The sequence below is a fragment of the Rattus rattus genome, chromosome 2 (genome assembly GCF_011064425.1).
Source record: "Rattus rattus isolate New Zealand chromosome 2, Rrattus_CSIRO_v1, whole genome shotgun sequence".
Lineage (NCBI taxonomy): Eukaryota > Metazoa > Chordata > Mammalia > Rodentia > Muridae > Rattus > Rattus rattus.
Window position 1 is genome coordinate 127,106,283 of NC_046155.1, and position 20,098 is coordinate 127,126,380.

Sequence of the window (20,098 nt, forward strand, 5' to 3'; positions counted from 1 at the left end):
CTGGGGCCCCGACTGGCGCGGGGAGGCCCGGGAGCGGGACCGGTCGGCTGACTCCCCAACCCCCGACCAAGGAGCTGTGCCTTACCTGCGGGAAAGCTGCAGAGAAGGAAGGCGAGGGTCGGCCACAATCCCAGGGCTGAACGTCCTGCCCCTCTCCCCATACCCATCCATCCAGCTCGGCCTGTTACCACTAGCCTCTCCCTGGAAAGTTTAGAAGAAAAGGAGGGAGGAAAAAAAAAAAAAATCAATCACGCTGCGGAGAAGAGGCAACCTGGCTCCGCCGGCGGGAGCAGCGAGCCGGGAGGCCCGGTCCACCTCCGCCACGGGCGCCCCGAGTCCAACCCCCGCCCCCCGCCCGGCCCCGCCCTCTCCATCCATCATTCGGTTCCCCGCCAATGTCCCAGCGGCCCCGCGCCCCGCCGCCGCGCGCCCCGCCCACGCGAGCTCGGGTTTCATCTTTGCGGGCGGGAGGGAGTGAAGAGAGGCGGCCCAGGCGGCCGGGCCGGTGGCTAAGGGACCTGGGGAACCAGGGGCCCGCGAGTGCAGGGCGCGTCCTCAGCTCCGCTGTAACCGCCACTCCCCACTCACCCAGGTGGCTAAGGCGCCCAGGACAGGAGGATCTCAGAGAGCTCCTTTAATCCTCCCCCATTCAAATAGAAAGAGCTTGCAGACAAACTCCCGCCTCCCTTTGCCACCAGACTACCGCCCCAAAGCCCCCACCAACACCCCTTGGCTCATTTCCCCACTTCAGATGTCTCGCGGGTGCAGAAGACTGAAAAGCCTACTCCGGAGTTGTCAGACTCCGCTGGGGCTAACGACCCACTGTCACAGCCCGCCTTGGCCACCCAACTGGACTCTGCGGGTGCCCCCTCCAGAGCCATCTCTAAGCACCCGATTGCTTCGGAAAAACTCGGCCCTGTTCGCATCTGAGATCGCTCACCAACTGTGATCTTGCGAGCCTAAAGCTGCCTCAAGGGACACAGCTCCCAACTTAAGGAGATAGAGGCCGTGGTCTTTGGGGCGCTCAGGGCCGAGCCCGCTGGTGTTCCGGCAGAAACTATATTCCTAAGGTTCATTTTGGAAGGGCTTTAGGGTAGTGATCTCCCCTTTTCAGTCTCTTATTTTTCCAGGAGAAAAAAAAAATGTCTCCTCCCCAAAGTTTTCTAAGCCCCACAGCTATTCTATTTGGTATTTAAGGGACTGGCAAGTTCTGCTGAGAAACATCTTCTGGGTGACACAAATGTGCCAGCGCAAGTGTTTTCAGTCAAACGGATTCCTCCGCCCCACCCCACCCCCCAAGCCTGCCCATCTGGCTCTTTGGGGGAAAAAATTCTGGGTTTTGATCCAATTTCTCTTAAGAGCTATCACAGTCTTCATTTGCAGGCCACACAAGCTGCAGGGCTATGTCGGCATTTAGTACTCTGCGGTGGAGAAGCGACAAGGGAGAAGGAGGCTGGGGGTGGGGAGTCGGGGGAGGGGCCGCTGCCCTGAAGTTACTTGGTGGCTCAGACCGGCGGCAAGGCAGCACAACATTAGAATCTGGCTTTCCCCGAAGCAGGTAAGCGGAGACTAATTCCTCAGCCAATGTGCAGCCAGAGGCTGCAGTTTCCTTAGGTCAAAAAGCTCTTGGTAGTGGCTGTTGGCCCTTCCAGTTGGACTACCCCGATATTCCTCTCAAATACTTAGGTCTCAGACTGACAGGTTCTGCCTACTTTACTGTTCCCTTGAACTGGAGCTTCCAAGTGCAGTGTAGGTTTGTCTGGTGAGAGTTCACCGTCTCGAATCCAGTTCTCAAACGTTTTCCTTTCAAGCCTGGCCAGCCAAACCCAACAACCATGTGGAATCATAGCACAGCAGCCTGCTCCAGGAGCAGCCCTGGCTTACTGAAGTAGGCACACAGCCAGACTGCCCAGAGACCTGATGTGGCCTTTTCCCTCCTTAGGTCCAGCAATTATCACCGTTTGCTGGAAGCTGCCTTTCAGGAGCTCATGCTAAACCTTTGCATAATGAGGGGTCTCACAAGCTTTTCCCGCAGCTCAGGACACTGCCGCTCCAGGTCAGAACCCTGTGGCTTTCAAAGGCAGAAAGGGGCGCTCCTCTAGCCCTGCCCCAGGCCCAGGGGCAGCAGGAGTTTTCATCTTAACACCTGTTTCTCCAAGTAAAGAGGGCCAGTCTGTTATTGTCACTAAGACCGCAACTGAATACAATTTGGGAGGGACACCAGGCCCTGAGATTTCCCCGGAGCATCTCTGGGTGCTGTCTTGAGAGGAAACTCAGTTACAACATGTGTGTGTGTGTGTGTGTGTGTATGCATATGTACGTATCTGTGACTATGTGCACGCGTGTGCAGGTGTTGACACAGGCCAGAAGAGGGTGTCGGATCTCCTAGAGGTTGGAATTACAGGAAATTGTGAGCCTCGTCGCAGGGGTGCAGAAACCAAACTCCAAGTCATCTGTAAGAGCACCAAGCAGCCTTAAGCTGGAGAAATCCTCCAGCCTGAGAGCCAACCTTTTACTTTTCCAGCGTTGAGTTTGGAGTTTCCTATGTGTTTTAATCATATTCAACCTCCCACTCCCCACCCCTTTCCTTACCTATCCGAATTTGTGTCTTTCCTTCCTAAACCCTTCAAGACCAACCTCTGTTGCCCAAATATAAATATTCTTGAGTATGTGGGCTTTCACTGGGTAGTTTATCAGGGGATATACCCTAGAGAAAACTGTCTTTCCTCTCAACAGATAACCATTTGCTCCACGACTGGCTGTTCAGGGTAGACTTGTATTGCTCTGGGAAATAAAGAAATAAGGCAATTCTTGATGGGCTATAGAGATGGTGTGTTCTCCAACTGTCCCCAGGAAGGCTTTGGGAGATGGAGCCTGGTGGTCCTTATGTCCTTGGGACATGTCTTCAAGGGGGATTCTGAGACCCTGACCCTTTCCCTTCTTTGCTTCCGGGCCATGAAGTAAGCCATTGATGGTGCCATATGCCCCCACAGTTACCGTTCAGCAGGCCCTTCAGAGGTCCAAAGCCACAGGCTCACCTGGTCCCTGCCCAGAAACTCCCAAACCGTGAGGTTTTCTTTGAACACCTGTCTCCTGTCCTGTGCGCTGCTGCGCTTCCTGTCAGATCTTCCACTCCTCCCCGCTTGCAAAGACAGCCAGTGCATGGCAAGTCACCATGAGCCCCACCGGTAGTTTCGGCAGTGCCTTCCAAATGCGGTCCTTTTCTGCTCTGCCCCTTTCTCAGTCACAGACAGCCTGAAGGAAGTGTCACTGTGTGGAACAGGGAGACCTCAGGGCAGTGACATTCCACAGACCCTCCTGGTTTCCACAGCCTGGCCTCACAGCGCTCCGCAAGCGCTCCGCAGTGACCTGCTTTCTGCTTCTCACAGACTCTCCTTTCTTGCCCAGTCCTAACAAGGCTGGGCATAATTTACCTCTCATTGTCTTCTTAATCCTTAGTTCAAATCACATCCTTCCAAACTCCTCTCTTCTCCAACTGTAGTGTAGTGAGAATGCATTCTCGCATCTAAAGGCAAACCTTTGCTTTTGTTATGTGGTGGCCACACTGGAATGCGAACACAGCACAAGGTCTGAACTGCTATGAAAACAAAGGCCAAAGAGCACTGACTGGTGGGAGAGGTGAGGTATGAAATGTCTTCATTGAAGAGGCGGTGAGAACTTTCAAGCGTCTTGACAGTTTTGTTTCTAACGATCGTGGCTAATATTTTGATTTGTTCTTTTTAAAAATCATCTTCATTTCTACTCGTGTGTATGGAGGTGTGTCTACATGCATGTGAATGTGGGTGCCCGCAGAGGTCAGAGTTGTTGGAGTCCCTGAACCTGGAGTGACAGCCGGTTACGACCATGTGACATGGATATGCTGGAACTGAACTTGGGTCCGCTAGAAGAGAAATGACATACTCTTTAACCACTGAGCCATCTCTCCAGCCCCTTGATTTTTCTTATACAGTCTGTGCTGGTTCACATTTTCGGTTAAGATGGGTTCTGTGATCATCCCTGTGTAGAGGAGGAAACGGTGGCTGAGAGGTCAGCAATAGTCACCCACGCTGGCCTTTAATGCCAGCACTCTGTGGGGAGAGGCAGGCAGATGTCTGTGGTTCTTTGAAGTCAGCCTGGTCTACAAAGTGAGTCCCAGGACAGTCAGAACTAGTGAGATACTGTTCCCCCCAATCTTTCCTGAGGTAGTTTCTTTTGGGGAACCCTTCACTGTGTTCTTCCTTGAGACAGGTCATCAAGCATAGCCAGTTGTGTTCTGGATCCAGTACAGGCTGAGCTCAGAGGTGACCTGAGGGGAAGGTGTGCATTACTACCCATGCAGGCTGAGGCTGTTTACAGAGATGCTATACTGTTTTATTCACTGAAGGTGAACTTAACTGGTAAGCTTTTCCAGGCTGACGGACATCTTCATCATTTGATGGACCACGCCTACCGGTCTCCCTTGGTTCTTCCGGGCAACACTTGTTCCAGCTAGGGCAAACCATGACATTCTTCTCCGTTTGGCTCACTCTAGTCTTGGTTTAGATTATACAAACAGACCCCTGGATATGGAGGAAGTGAATGGTCCAATATTGGTTCCAGGCATTTTTGGTCAACCTTATAAATGGGGATGTGTTAGTGGCTTTCAATCCACTGTTCGCCTCTCACTTATGAATCTGATACTTATGAATCTGAATTTTCTGGAGTATTCTATGCTCCCGCTCTACTTTGAACGAGACCGGGAGAGGGGACGGGGAGAGGAGACGGGGAGACAGTTCAGTTGGCGAAACGCTTGCCTTGCAAAAATTAGGACGAGTACTTGTCTGAGTGTGATCCCAGAAACTCACATGTGTGCATGCAAACACACACATGCACTCCTCACAGCATACTTACGCCGTGTCCTGAGGAACTGGATTGGTTCACCCCCTAACTCCAAGTGTGGACCTATCCTTATAAATGTACCCATTCGACAATTCCTCTTTGCTATCTCAAGGGCTACTCTGGGTCTGGCTATCTCGGAGTTGACGAAGCAGCCTTTGTTCCAGTCCTCCATGACCTTCAAGTCTGTCCAGGCTTTGATCCTATCACCTCGCTGCCTTTGTCGTCCCACATGAAAGCCCTAAAGGAACAAAGCAGGGCAGTCTCTTGTGAAAGATGCTCTCTGGGGGTGATTAAAGCTTCTACAGCCTTGAGATAGTCTGCAGTGGAAGGACATTCACGGTCAGGTCTGGATTACGGCCTGGAAGAACGTTATGTTTTGGTTTGGTGTCCAGGACCATTTCTGATACACTGTTAGCAGTCTCTTCATATCTGGCCCTGCATGGCCTTTAGCTAACAAACTACAAAGACCCTCAGGATCCCCCGGTGTGACTATAAACAGCTTGGGTTTGGGCTGTGTTATTGTAAGTGCATTAATTTAGCCATGCGCCTGCTGCAAAGCTTCATTTGTGTTTTCTCACTCAACCTTAAGCTCACCCAGGAGTTAATCAGCACTTGTTTGTGACCTCCACGGTACCTGCATCCCATCTGCAGGCTGGAACCATCTGACCTTTCTTCTTCAGATAATCTATGTAAATTAAGCCAAGTCCTGGTGCACAATCAATCCTGGGGGATTCCCCACTGTTCCTACTTCTTCATCCAGAAAAGTACTGGCTAATTCTAATTTTGTTTCTTGCCTCTGAAGATTTCTAATCATTGACAATTCCCTTCCCCCTACTCTGGAGCCACCAAACTCTTATAAATGAACTTTTGGGCAGAGCCTTGTCGGACAGGATTTTGAAGGTAGTGAAATTTATCCCTAGGTTTCCTCCTTGCCTTTAGGCTTGCTGGCCTTTCTCCCATTAAATTGTCCAGTTTCACGTTCTTGTGTGTGAAAAGCTGGTGTGCTTCGTCAGATAATTGATACTTTACAGGGTGCTCAGCAATAATGATTCAGTGCACATTCTGTCAGAGAGAACACCAGAGGGGACCACTACACAGACAGGCTTCCTCTGTGGGTGTGAATACAGGAGTCAAGTGCGAGGACAGTTGTCCACTCTGGTCATGAGGGCATCACTGCTGTCCTTCCTTGTCATTGCTGTCTTCTTCCCTACAGTAGACTTTGGTAGGATAGGTGGCCATGGAGCTTCCTCTCCATGGTCACTGCTGTAGCAGGTTAGGAGAGAGCTTCTCCCCACTTACTGGCTCCCAAAGCATTTGTAAGTTGCTGTCATCGCTCTAGCACTCAGAACCTGTCAGGGCTTGGGAATAGGGTTCAGTGGCACAGTAACTGCCTGGTGTATGCAGTTCTCTGGGTATATCTGGCAGAACACACACACAGCAGCATGCATACACTCGCACACACATGCACACATATGTACACACATGCAAACACACTTCATCACAGATTTTGGAGACTCTTCCAGCACTTTCCTTGAGTCATTTGGCCCACTTAATTTTCCTAGCTCTGCTGGTTGGCCTCTTGTCTTTCTGTGTGTACATACTACGTTTGTTTTGATGGTTTTTCCATTACAATGAGGATAATGTCTCGGTAATTAAAACGTACAGATTTTTTTTTCTCCAACATTTAAATGTTACTTTTCCTAGAAGAACAAATTAACAGTGATATTCCAGTAGTTCTCTTTTAGAAACAGAGTGAGGCAGCATTCCCCCGGGACACATTCACACGTATTGAAGAAACATATTTGCAAATTGCAGCCACTTCTGAAAGACTTTAAATATGCATAATCAGATCAGCAATATTTTTTCCTTACAAGAGAGACTTTTGCCAGCGTACTATTTTTCTATCTCACTCTAAGAACTGAGGGCTCTGAGCGGGGCCTGTGGTACACTGTGGTGAGCAGTGGGTGGGCCTGGCATCTCAGCAGAGGATGACAGTGCCCTGAGAAGGGTCCTCAGGAGCCCTGAATTTGCAGCCCCTTTCTATGGTCACAAGACAACATGGGTCTTCCAGAGCTGAGAGGCTTTGGAAGATGGAGGCCAGGAGTGTCTTTTAAACGGGACAACACCTGACTGCAAAGCATGAGGTCCTGTACCACAAATGCGCAGCTGTTACCCACAATGCTTTCCTCTATCAGTATTGGCCGCGCAGCACCTAAAACAGCCTCTGTCAAGATTTTATCTCTTGGACAAACTAACAGACCCATGCAAAGGTCGGTCTTCATGTCTATTAGTCTATTTCTAGAACACTTAGAGCGCCTTCAGGGACTGAAGGAGCAGCTCGTGGACCTGGGATGTGTGCATAGAGTGTTCTGCTTGGGACCTCACAAAATCTTTCCCCCCATATTGGCATCTCCTGCACAGTGTATTCACCGTGCTAGGAAGAGAAAAAGGTGATTTTTTTTTTTTTTTCCGGAGCTGGGGACCGAACCCAGGGCCTTGCGCTTCCTAGGCAAGCGCTCTACCACTGAGCTAAATCCCCAACCCCAAAAGGTGATTTTTTTAAGGAAAGAACAGGATGGAAGAACAAATTTCGGGAGCTTTTCGTTTCCTTCAGTCCAGTACCAAATATATTTATAGAAAATGAAATAATAATATAGGTCTACGTTAAAAAAATTTAGTGTGACGTTACTCTTCCTGGATGTGGTAACAGTTAACAGTTCTTCCATAGCTATCCATACATTTTTATTTCCATGTGCATATAAGGACATATCAAACCTATCTATCAGTCAGTCAATCTATCCTCCTTAATATAGCAATAATATTGCAAAAACCTATCAGCCTTTTGACTGTTCCCTCCACAGTGGGTGTGTCCTATTTGGATCATACTATGAACCCTCTAACATGGCAGGAATGTAGTTGCACTTGAGTTCAGCAGCCAAAGCCAATGTGCACATACGCAGACAGATGAAATGCTAAATGGTATATATGAGAGCTGCCAGGTGTCTTTAAACAGTAGTGTCCTGTTTCTCTTTCTAGACCTCGATTCCCGCCTTAAAGTCACCTTCCTCAGAAAGTTTGGATGGGCCAGTGTGATCACAGCTGCCGGGATGCCTCAGACACGGTACCAGCTGTTTCCCTTGCTCTGAAAAAAAGCAAGGGCTTGTCTTGTGTTCCCTGTGCTGTTTTCCCAGCCTGAATCAAGGCTGCACGGGACACTTCCTGATGATCTTCTAGCAGTTTTTTAGGGCCACTTTTCCAGTTTTGTGCCTCAGTCCAAGATCCTTAGCAAATCCTTAGATGAGCCTTTTTTTTTCTTTTAGCATTTCCCCTGCATCTCCCCACTGGGATTATTAATTTTTTAAAGATTTATTTATTATATATAAGTACGCTGTAGCTGTCTCCAGACACACCAGAAGAGGGCATCGGATCTCATTATGTGGTTGTGGGATTTGAACTCAGGACCTCTGGAAGATGAGTCAGTGCTCTTAACCCCTGAGCCGTCCCCCCCCTCCACACACACACTGGGATTATTAACTGGCACACCACGGGCCTGGCATGATCAAAGTCTTTTCCCCTACATTTTCTTCTCTTGCGATATTTGTTGAAGATCCTAAACCAAGTAACCTCTAGTGTATAAAACTGCTAATTCGTCTTCCTCTTAGCAGGCTAGCAGGGACATTGTGAACCAACTGTGAGTGTGGAATCTCAACCTTTCGAAGATGCTGCCGAGAATGTGAGGAGATATCTGTCTGGGGGTGAGGACTGCCTACTTTTAGCTGTGTGGTCCAATCACAGCTGTCCTAACTTGGGCCCTTCAGCTCCTACAGTTGAATGGCCTGGCTACCTCCGGGTTATGAAGGAAAGGTCTTCTAGTGCCACAGTCCCCCTTGTAGGGACTCATTGAACTCATGCTGTCTCTGTCATGAATTGTCCTTGCCCAGCGTCCGATTTTCCAACCATTCTTGAGCTTCATCTGTAACATCCCTGCATTCCCCGAGTGGAAATATTGCTGAGCAAGTAGGAAATGTTATTTGAGAAGTGACTTTTTTTTATGTTTTACTGTCAGAGTGAAATTCTCCAACAGTGATATACCTGAAACCGTACCCTGAAGCCATTTAATAACATCCTCTCGTTTGAATCAGCCAATGAGATGGCACTGTGGGGTCAAGGTGCTTGCTACCAATGTGGACAGCCAGAGTTCCATCCCTGGGACCCACATGGTTGAAGGAGAGAACTGACTCTGACAAGTTGTTCTCTAACCGCTAACACACACACACACACACACACACACACACACACACACACACACTGTAATAAAAAAGTGAGAGAGATGGTGGCCTGGCCGTTAAGAGTGCTTGCTACCCATGCATAGGATCAGGGCTAGGTTCCCAGCACCCATATGTGAAGACCCGTTCACAACCACCCATAGTTCCAGTTCCAGGGAGTTGCACTTGGTGCACATCCATACACAAAGGCCAAACACTCAGGCAGATAAAATGAAATAAATAAATTCTTAGAAAATTAAAAGCAGCTTTTGGATTCCTGTACACCCGAATTACGCAGTTCCCGTAATGAGTGGACCACACAGCTTTTACTTCTCTCTATTCCAGTAACTTCCTGACAACAGAACTGGCCTGACACCATTTATCCACCACATGGCAACTGTGGGAACGGACAGTGAGCGAGTCTGTCTTTCTCCTCAGCAGCAGATGGCTACACTATTTGTATTAATGAACAATTCAGTGCCAAGCACAAATACCGTGGACAGTTAGCAAGAGGAACGGGCATTCAAGTTATTGATCAAATCCAACACTGCTTGGAACGGTGAAGGCAGAGGAGTCTCCGCTCACAGGAGGTGAGGGAAGGGCCCATCGGGAAGGAAGCGTGCTCACGTGACCTTCCTTCCCAACACTTCTCTGATCTTTATTTTTGCCTAAGAGGGAGAACATTTCCTCGTCTTCTTTATGAGAGAGAGAGAGAATACAGTGTCCTGGGCTAAGATTACATAGGTGGAAAGACTAGAACTGTAAAAGGGGGACGCACCTGCAGCTCCCTCAGGAAGTTGATGTAAGGACTCAAGGAATCCACACTCGGACTCCACTCGGAACAGCCAGAGAAACACAGCAAGTGTTGGAAGTGGTTTCCAACACTAGTTGAATACTGTGGATAAAGACCACTGCTTGGGTTATAATAGCATACCTACAATGTGCCACATTCCATTAGGGCCATTGCAAACTGGGGGGACCCCAGAGCGCCCTGTAAGGACCCCTAGATAACCTTGACGTTGGGTGGGTTTTAGGGCCTAGTGAGTCCTCATTACAAGAAAGAATTCTATAGACCACTGCGGAACTGCCTTTTGCCTTAACTATTCAAGTGGATGTGGGCCGTCCGAGACTCAGGATGGTTAAGTGACTCGCCCCTGGTCCCCGGGAATGCAAATGTCAGGGCAGAGGCTAAATCCAGGCCTCATGATACCAGCCCAGCTTGTTTTTCAGTCAGCCACAGCTGCACCTCATCTTCACCCAAGGTTTATCTTTTCCTGTCAGCTCAATAATACATCCCACATGCCTCATGATGGACTGAGCATTAGAAGTGGGAATATGTCTGGAGTCATACTATTTTATACTAACGCAAATAGAAAGATGTTCTTAGAAAAGGACCATTTCCCTCAGCATCCTCCTCCCCCCCTCCTAACCCTTCCCTGCCCCTCCTAAGTCATGTAGGAAGTTGAAAGAGATATAGAATTCTTCATCTGTCTTTTGGATGGCAAGAGGTTTTTAAACTTTCTTCTGCCAAGTAGTCACAGTACCCTTTCCTGGGTTTAACTCTGTGTGCGTGCGTGCGTGCGTGCGTGCGTGCGTGCGTGCGTGCGTGTGTGTGTGTGTGTGTGTGTGTGTGTGTGGTGAGGGGATACAGAGGGAGGGCACTTGCTTGCCTTGAGCTTCACTTCCTCCTGCATACTCTTACCGCAGGCTGGTAGGAAGGAGGGGGCAAACTGTTCCTTAACCAGTAGACTCTACAATGGCAGACGCTTACTCAAGAGGTCAGGTTCCTGCCATTTACCAGCTCTTCTCTCAAAATAGTCCCAGCAGAGAAAGCACTGTCAAACCCTAAGCTGGCCTTGAACTTCTTACATAGCCAAGGATGGCCTTGAACTCATGACCCTCCTGCTTCAGCCTCTAAGGGTGTCATCACCAGCTCTCCCTGCCATGTGATCCTAAGGTGGGACATTGAATAGTCAGTTTAACATCGCTATGATAACTACCAGAGGAAAGCGTTGGGGATTGTTGTTGTTGTTTTTCCCTTTCTGAGGTAGGGTAGCCCTGGCTGTTGTGACTTTGTAGACCAGGCCTCAAAGTCAGAGATCCACCTGCATCTTCCTTCCAAGTGCTGGGATTAAAGGCATGTGCCAACACCTTCCGGCTAGGAAAACATCTTACAGCAGATTTATTTACTCTGTTTTATGGGTTCAGAGGTGTCAGACCAGAATCTTTGCCTCCATTGTTTCTAGGTCTGTTGTGAGGTCACTTATCTTGATGGCAGAAGCATCTCACAGTGGACAGGAATCAGAGGAGCAGAGAGAGGATAAGGGAGAGGATCCATCCCTCACAAGGACTCTCCCAGTGACCCACCCCCTCCAATTAGGCCTTGTCTCCTAACATTGTTACCACTCCCCCAGTAACTGTCGAATCACTTCCCAAAAACCCATCAGCTGATAACCCAATGCAGGAGCCTCAGGGACATAATTCAGACACAATGGACAGTATTCTGAAGTCGAAATAGCCTACTGTTTCCACAGCGATGGCCGGTGTGTGACAAGGTAAGCTAAACTCTCACGGAATCTCATGTGCTAGGACAAAAAAATGACCTGCCCGTGCCTAGCAGGGATGGGTCTGTAGATGTCACCATGAATCTCACAGTGGCTGCTGGCGAGACAGCCTCTTGGCAATGCATTTGCATTTACGCTCTATTTATTACTTATACTATACCTCCTTCCATCAAAGGTATTAAGTTAAATGAGAATAAAAACATATCACCCACCCAAATGTCCAAATATTAATTATTATTCTCTCCAAGGTACCAATTACTGCAAAGAAACCCTGTAATTTCTGTGGTCCTGCCACTGAGCTATGCATTTCTGCGCTCTTCTGATGACCAGGAAAAAAAAAAAATCCTCATGTGGTTTCAAGTGTCCCCTGGCTATGTTTTTGTAAAAGCAATCTATTTTTCACGATGACCCCGTCAAGGGCAGAAAATGCATCCCGGGAGCAGCCTTTAAACAGATTAAAATGGTATCCTTGCCAGGGAAAAGTTATCCAGCAAGTGGGCTATCAAACTCTGGCAGACAGACTAAACCTCGCAAAAGCAACCAGTATAGTGTGATGTCAAGGCTTGTGAACAGATGCTCAGGAGGGAAGAAGCAGCACCCCGTCTGAAGTGCTGAGTACCGTGTGTTGTCTAAAGAGGAGATGGGTCCCTTGACAAAATGCCTCAAGCTTGGCTGACGGTGCATGTAAAGCGACGGAGGATCATAAGGTTGCCCCCAGTCAGTCGTGGTGTGATTGCCTGTGGCACCGAACGAGTCATCGAGGAAGAGGAGGTTCAGCATACCTATGGACAAGCAAAACGTGTTTGCATCCATCCTCCGTGAGGCGATCGTGCTAAGAGGAATGTGATGGTACAGAAACTTGCATGGAGAACGGCAGCAGATCACTTCTGTGCACATAGATAAGAGCAGAAGGCACTATCGAGTAACAGGACAAATTGTTCCTGTCAGCCAGGGCAAGCTCCTGCGAGGAATTTGAGATCTGAGCATCCTGGAAGATGAACAAACATAGTGACTATTAAAGTGCTCCAGGGACGCACAAGGCGACACACTTTAGAGCTTTCCTTTCCTGTCTATCGCTCTCTGCTTTGACCCTCGGAGGACACAGAGTCTAAATGAATTGGCCTTGTTTTGCTAAAATCTTTTCTTTTCCGGGCAATCTTGTGTTTCCCCTCTGATTTTCTCACTCTGGCTAATGAAGTATTTTGATTTCTGACAGTTCTACCTCTGGGCAGCAATGCTTAGATAGACAATCGAAAACCGCAGGAAAAAACCTATTCTGTAGTTAACCCTCTTTGTAAAGTGTGCTTGCGATCCTTCATTCTCCACTCGGAGCCCATGCCTCTGTGGGTTCATCAATTAGCAGTGCCTCTAAAATGTTTTAAATAAAAGGCTTTTGCATTTACATAGTTAATTTCTGCCCCAAATCTCAAAGCTGCTTCTCCTCCTTTTCCTCTTCTTCTTCTTCTTCTTCCTCCTCCTCCTCTGAATAAGAACTTTTATACCTCACCAGGCTCTGCCCCTCACCCCTGGTTAGGCCATGTGCAGCAGCATGCTCCACTCAAAGGACAGCCAAGAAGCTAGGTGTCCTCCTTAAAGACACCCATTTATCAGCATGGACACAGCATGATACTGCTTGTGTCCTTGGTAAAGCAGACCTTAACTTTCCCATTGTCCCTGTCCCCTGGGAAGAGAAGGGGGGATAGAGCCAGGTTGTTGGTTAAAGAGAAGATCGGTCGTTTAGGCTGGGAACCTGACAGATGGGAAAACCAGAGACTCCTCACCTCAACCTCAGTTAAGTTCTTAAGCCACGAAAAGTCTGAAACTCGAAGCCATTCTCCTCAAGGATTCCGAGAAACAGAAGCAGACAAAAGTAGTTTGACCAATTAAAGGGTTTTGCCTAATGTGTGTAGTAGAATTAACATACTCCAACTACTCTATGATGCTTTCTATAATCCTCCTCTGGTTGTGCTGTTTCACTTGGGTGCACCCCTCCCACCACCCCAGCTTTGGAAGGTTTCAGGGACATACCTGTATCATTGTCTACCCTGCACGCTTTAAGGCAGGGCCAAATTCTACAGCCATGTCTAGTTTTTAAAATGTGCTCGAACTTAATTCATTTAGCAATGGGTGTAGGAGGATACCTATGGTTCTCAACCTTCCTAACTCTGTGACCCTTTAATATGTTATAGTGACCCCCAACCATAAAATTATCTTTGCTGCTACTTCATAACCGTAATTTTGCTACTGTGATGAGTCCTAATGTAAATATGTAACATGTAGGATATCTCACATGTGACCCCTGTGAAAGGGTCGTTCAATCCCCAAGGGGGTCAAGACCCACAGGTTGAGCACTGCTGCGTTAGACTCAGCGCTGTGGCCACGCCCCTACATATCTCTGGAATCCTTTCTTTTCCAGGAAATGAAAATGCCAACCTGCTTCCAGGTAGCAGCGAGCATCCTGGCCTGATCACTCCCTGTCTTGGTGTCGGGGATGTGCAGCATCTACGTCTTTAATTTTGAACTTGGGCTACCAAAGACTGCTGTAGAGCAGACTCGGGAACCACATTAAACAGGAGCCTCCAAGTCTTCCTTCTGTATCAGCCTGCATCCTGAGCAGGCAGCAATGAAAGTCAAATGTTTCCTCCTTCTTAAGATGCCAAGCAGGTCTAGGGCCCCCTTTTGTCATGATTATTAAACTAATACATGTGAGTGGAGAGACAGAACCAAGACGGAATAGAATGGAGGGGCACAGATAGGTTACATGTGTATTAGGAGTGAGAGCACCGATCTTCATCTGGGAAGGAAATGAAGGGGCAGGGTTTTTGGAAAAGAGGAGGTTGGGAGGGTTGGGGATTTAGCTCAGTGGTAGAGCACTTGCCTAGCAAGCGCAAGGCCCTGGGTTCAGTCCCCAGCTCCGGAAAAAAAGAAAAAAAAAAAAAAGAGAGGAGGTTGGGAATTGGGGATGTGGCTCAGCTGGTAAAGTGCTTACCTAGCACGCACAAAACCTTGAGTTCGATTCCCAACAATGCATCTATTAGATGAGATAGAACCAGAAGGTCAAGGTCATTTTTGATTACATAGAAAAGTCAGCAGCAGCCCGGGATACATAAGACTTACAGGAAGAGGAAAGAAAAAGGAAGCTGGAACCCTGCTTACTACCACCGCAGCCCAGGAGCCTCTCCAGGAATTCGCTTTAGCACAGGCAGAAAGCCACAATGCTCTCCAAGGAGCCAGAGTGCCCTTCACACAGACAGAACTCATTCCCTGCTAGCCTCAGCTGGCCTGGAAGGTGGCAGCACAATCCAGCCATAAAGAATGTGCATCGCGCCTGGATGTGTGGGTGCCCCACCCAGAGCCTTTGTCCATTTGCACGCCATCCTGGCAGTCAGTCAGTCCAGAGAAGTAGGCTTGCTTGAACAGCAGAAATTCTCCCCCTTGTGTGTGAAAAAAAAAAAGGAGGAGGCCGTTTGGGGGTACACTGTTCCCTTCCAGTGCAGATGGCACTGCGTGTCTCCCCCTCCCCAGTTTTTCAGCTACCCTTAAGAGTACACTTGAACACCCAGTCTCTTTTCTAAGAGTCAGGGCTCAACATTAACCTCACAAATCACCTATGTAGTTACAGATGAACTAGAGAGTAGTAAAGTGACCATACAGGCTTGCCAGATCCCTGAACCAGATGCGGGCGTAGGGGGTGGCGGACGACAAAGGCAAGTGACAGTTTTGCTAGGAGAACCCAAAACTACACAAAGAGGGGAATGGAAGTCCTGGAGGTGAGGTCTTGACTCTAATACAATTCGCCATTCCGTCCCTGGAGCTAAGCCCCAGGCATCGAGGCTCTACAGGATGGTAAGGAGCACTTGAGAACTAGTCTTTCTAGACGGGTTGGCTAGTTCCCATCTCTGCATCTCAGGCGAACTTTGAGGACGCCCAACTTTTCGGCTTGCGAGGAAGGTACAGATCACCATTTCCGCTAGATGGCGATATTTCCCCGAATCCATCCGCCTCAAGACACCCAATTTATAAAATAAATACAATCCAACGCCTTCCGAAACCACACCACATAATAACAGCACACAGGCTCCCATTAAAATCCCAGTCTCGGGAAATTGACTCTCCCCCCGAGAAAATCTAATGCAACTATACTTTAATAAGACGCAATCGAGAGTTGCATCCAAGCGTCTTTCATATTTGCACCGGTCCCCCAATACACCTGTCCCTCTTCCCTAGTTATACTCAGGGATGAGCCATGGCTCAAGTCAGGCGCTGAGTCCTCGCGGTACCTTGCCTTCCTCTTAGGAACGTCGGACCTTTCGGGACTCTCACCCCTTAGCACCCACCCCAAGTCTGGTACACCGAACGCTCCTAGACAAGGGTCACTCACACAGTACAATGTCGACACCCCCCAATCCCCGGCAGGTGCGTTCATTTCTAGCCTCTGCAATCCTGGCCTGGATGAAGCGAGCGAATCGGGCTTCAGGGTGGGTGAGAGGGATGACCAGATGTGTCAAGAGCTCTGTGGGTCGAGGGGGCTCTCGCCCTAGGAGGAGGTGGCCGCGCAGGAGAGAGCTCCAGGCCGGTACACAGTGGGTGGGACAGGCACCGAGTCTGTCCAGCCACGCGCAACGCCTGCTGCCCGCAAGGCATTTTAGGGGGAAAAAAAAAGAAAAAAAAACACCAAACCACAAAACTTTCCTGCTGCCAAGAGCGAAGGCGATTCATCCGAGGCAAAGCCCTAAGTGTGTGAGATGAGACACCGGGTTGAGGGAGTCACTGATCGTGAGGTGGCCGAGCGCAAGTTGTCCGCAGCGCCTTGGGGACCTCAGGACCCCGTGCCCCTCGGTCCACGCTTACCTTGGCGGCTGCATGAGCCCCTCCAGCCCGCGGGGGGTTGGCGCTGGCGGGGCTGCGCGCGAAGACCAGGTGTAGGGCGGTCGCTCGTGGGCCCCTGGGTGAGGTGGGAGGGGCCCGGCTGGAGCTGATCCCCTCAGCTCCGCGGACTCAGTAGCGGCCCGGGGCACTCCGCCTGCTCCCGGGCTGCATGCCTGCGAGCGCCTGGAGGAGCGGGCCTCAGGAGCGGCCCGCTGGCCAGTGCTTCCCGGGCGCAGGGCTCGGGCGGCGCAGCTTGTACTTCCGAGAAGCCTGCAGAGTAGGGCGGCCCGGGCTAACCTGCTGCCTCGCCCGGCCTGTCGCCGCCACCGCCACCGCTGAGCGCGGCGTCTCGAGGTTCGTTTGCGCGCGGCAGGGAGGGGGCGGGCCCGGCGCCCGGGGAGCGGGCGGGGGGCGAGCGCGGGCGGGGCGGAGGGAGGGGCGGGAGAGGTGGGGTCTGGGTTCCAAAGGCCCCGCCCCGTCGCGGTCCCACCCTTGCTGATCCGCGCTAGTGGGTGTGTGAGGACCTGGGGGTGTGCCTGCCAAAAAGCGCACAGTTTCCCCGCGGGCTGGCGATCCCAAGGTGGGAGCAGCAAGTGCGGCGACCCTCCCTCCCGCTAACGTATTCAACTTTCCTAACCCTGGGCAAGATGGCTTGGAGTCCACGTTTTCAACCTGGGGGCCAACGGTGGTTAGAGGTTTCTAATCGTGGATAAATATTGACATCTGCCGAGACCCACCTTTGTTCTATAAGGATTTTACTCTTGTTTAAGAATCTTATTGGAAAAAATAAATAATATGTATATTGCATGTAGAGTGCGCGAATACACTCGGCTAAAATTACACGCAGAGTCTAGAGTAAAAAGACTGTCTTGCACGCCCTCCCATTGCGGTCCAGCTTCAGAGGTAACCTCCGGTCACAGCGTCTCCCCCCACCCCCACCTCGCACACACCCGCCCCGCCCCCTCCTCGCATAGATTGCCAGAGGAAACTCCCCGGCTTCTCAAAAGGATTCTTCATGCAACTCACACACACAGTGGAGAGCACAGCCAGCCGCTAGCGGCTCATCTCTGGGGTCTCACCCCAACGCCACGTATAGGTCTGAAACTCTAGCTGGGGTGTGAAGTCAGCCGGGACACACAGCTCACACTCAAATTAGCACTGAACATTTAGCGCTGCCAGGATATTTTATACAGGGTTATGACCTGATCGTCTCTTAATCTGAACCAAGCGCTGGAATTTTGATAGGATGAGAACTCTGTTTAATGAAAAGGTATCGTCAGTATTAAGACCCTCATCGTTATTTATGGTCTTAAGGGATGTGGTTTTGAGCTCAATGTTCTGCATTTTATTGGCCAAATGAATTTGGATAATCTATAACTGAGCCATAAATAAGCTCCGTGTGTTTTTAGCAGGAAGGGATTGGGCGTTGGCCCCTTTCTATAATTAGCCCCGACCTTGGACAAATCTTTTAGGTCTTTTGAGCCTCAGTTTCCTTGTCTATAAATAAGGAAGTGTGTGTGTGTGTGTGTGTGTGTGTGTGTGTGTGTGTGTGTGTGAGAGAGAGAGAGAGAGAGAGAGAGAGAGAGAGAGAGAGTTTGCATTTCCTTTTCATATATTCCATCATCCTCTGCCTGGGGACACTCCCCCAATCCCCAATCTTCAAATCCCAGGGGTTGTTTTTCTCAGCTCTGACATCAATGTGTAATTACACCTTTATCTGTGGCCTTCTCATCATACTTAAGTGATCAGGAACCACTCCTTGGCCTCATCATGCCATCCCCAGCATCCAGGAGAGCCTGGTTTAGAACAGAGGCAGAATAATTGTTATCACTTGGGTCATCCCCCCCACCCCCTGTACCCCTTGTTTTTAAAATGCTCTCTGGACGGGCCCAACATTATAGACCTAATTTTCAAAAGTCACTGTTAGAAAGTAGTCAATAGGTTTTTCTCTTTTGGGGGTACAAACAACCCACTTCCTAGACCAAGAGGGTTTAATCTCAGTTCAAGCTTGGGTCAGTGGAGAAAGCCAGTTATTTACCTTAGTGAGTGTGGCCAGTGAAGACAAGGAATATTAATGCCACTCATTCCATACACGATTGCCACAGAATTCTCTGCACAGGCAGCTTACGCCCATAAGCACCGGCTTTAAATAAGGCCATGCACGGGTGTGTTGAGTGTGTCAGTAAGAGCTGTGCATGGCTTCAAGAAAAACCGAGAAACATTCCTAATCTAAACCTCCAGGGAACTTTTCTTTTAACCCTAAATTCCTTAGGAACAGGAAATAGGCTAATTTGGGTTTTTGTTTGTTTGAATACAGAGGTAGCAAACTTGGACGTGGAAGTCACAGGTATATCTATAGCAGATTTTCCTCCTCCCCCTCCTCCCCTTCCTCCTCCTTCTCCTCTTCCCCCTCCTCCCTTTTGGTTTATCTGTGTAACCAACCCACGCTGCCCCGGATTTTGCTCTATGCAGCAGGCTAGCCTCGAACGCAGAGATTTGCATACCTCTCTGCCTTCCGAGTGCTAGGATTAAAGGCGTGCGCCACCACACCCGACCCCAGTTTCTCTTCTGATATACAGAACAGCAGAGGGAGAGTTAAAAATGTGGCCTCATAGAAAGACAGCTGAGGCTTCTACCCCTTCCAGACCACTCTTTCCTTCCTTTTGTGAGAAGAAAGGTTTGCTCCCAGAAGAGAGGCCGGTCGCTAGCTTGCCCTCGCTGCAGCGGTTAGGTGAGAGAAGAGTCAACGGCTGGCGAGAAGTGTCCCGCGTTGGCGCAACCGGGAGGCGGTTCTCCTCGGAGCACCACGCCAGCGGGCGGGAAAGCTGGCGAAGATCCCGGGGTGTGGAGCAATTTGCTGTTTCTGTCTGTTGCAAATGAGTGGTGGCACCTGCTGGGGGAGAAGGCAACCTCAGGAAGTGAATTCAAGATGAGTAAAGGAAAGATTCCTTCTTGCCTGATTGACAAAACAGGCACATGGCAGGGCTGTCTCTTCCGGCTTGGAGTACCCTACTTCGCTATCTTTTTTGATAAATTCGAGTTCAGAGTTGTAGAAGTGTAGGTCGGGACTCTGTACCGAGTCAGAACCCTGCCAAAACCTCAGCTAAGAGAGCCACTCTGGTCACCCCTGGCCCTAGTGACACCAGGGAAGGCAACAGGTGCTGGGAACTTGCCCTTTTAGGGTTTTGTGTTAAACACTTATTTCACCATCGGGCCCTGGGCTGGACCCTGTATGGAAATCCAGATTGCAAAACCATCTTTGCCCTTAGGCACCTGTAGTGGAAAACAAGAGTAAAGGGATTTTTCTGAGTGGAAGGCTCCGCCTCCATCCAGTAGACCCCGCCCTGTAAAATCTGCATTTCCAAATGCTACTTTAGGTCAGCCTGCGGGCCTTCCCCTCCAACCAGTTACACCACGAAGCAGTGATCTGCTAAAAGATGCAAATGCGGAAGGGAGGGACATAGCGGCATTTCCAGATATCATCAATTAGATTTTATCGAAGCCAGCAGCTGTAGGGTGTGT

General features: G+C 49.6%; 1 protein-coding gene across 1 annotated transcript in view; it reads right to left on the bottom strand.

Annotated features, from left to right (window-relative positions):
• The window catches only part of Rgma (repulsive guidance molecule BMP co-receptor a), a 44,310-nt gene extending 27,392 nt beyond the window's left edge, over positions 1 to 16,918 (bottom strand). The window contains exons 1-2 of the mRNA XM_032893414.1: positions 16,559 to 16,918; positions 86 to 201 (exon numbers count right to left, since the gene is read on the bottom strand). Coding sequence (XP_032749305.1) covers positions 86 to 201; positions 16,559 to 16,572 — 130 coding nt within the window. The 5' untranslated portion in view covers positions 16,573 to 16,918. The remainder of the gene's footprint in view (positions 1 to 85; positions 202 to 16,558) is intronic.
• Between the last annotated feature and the right edge of the window lie 3,180 nt (positions 16,919 to 20,098).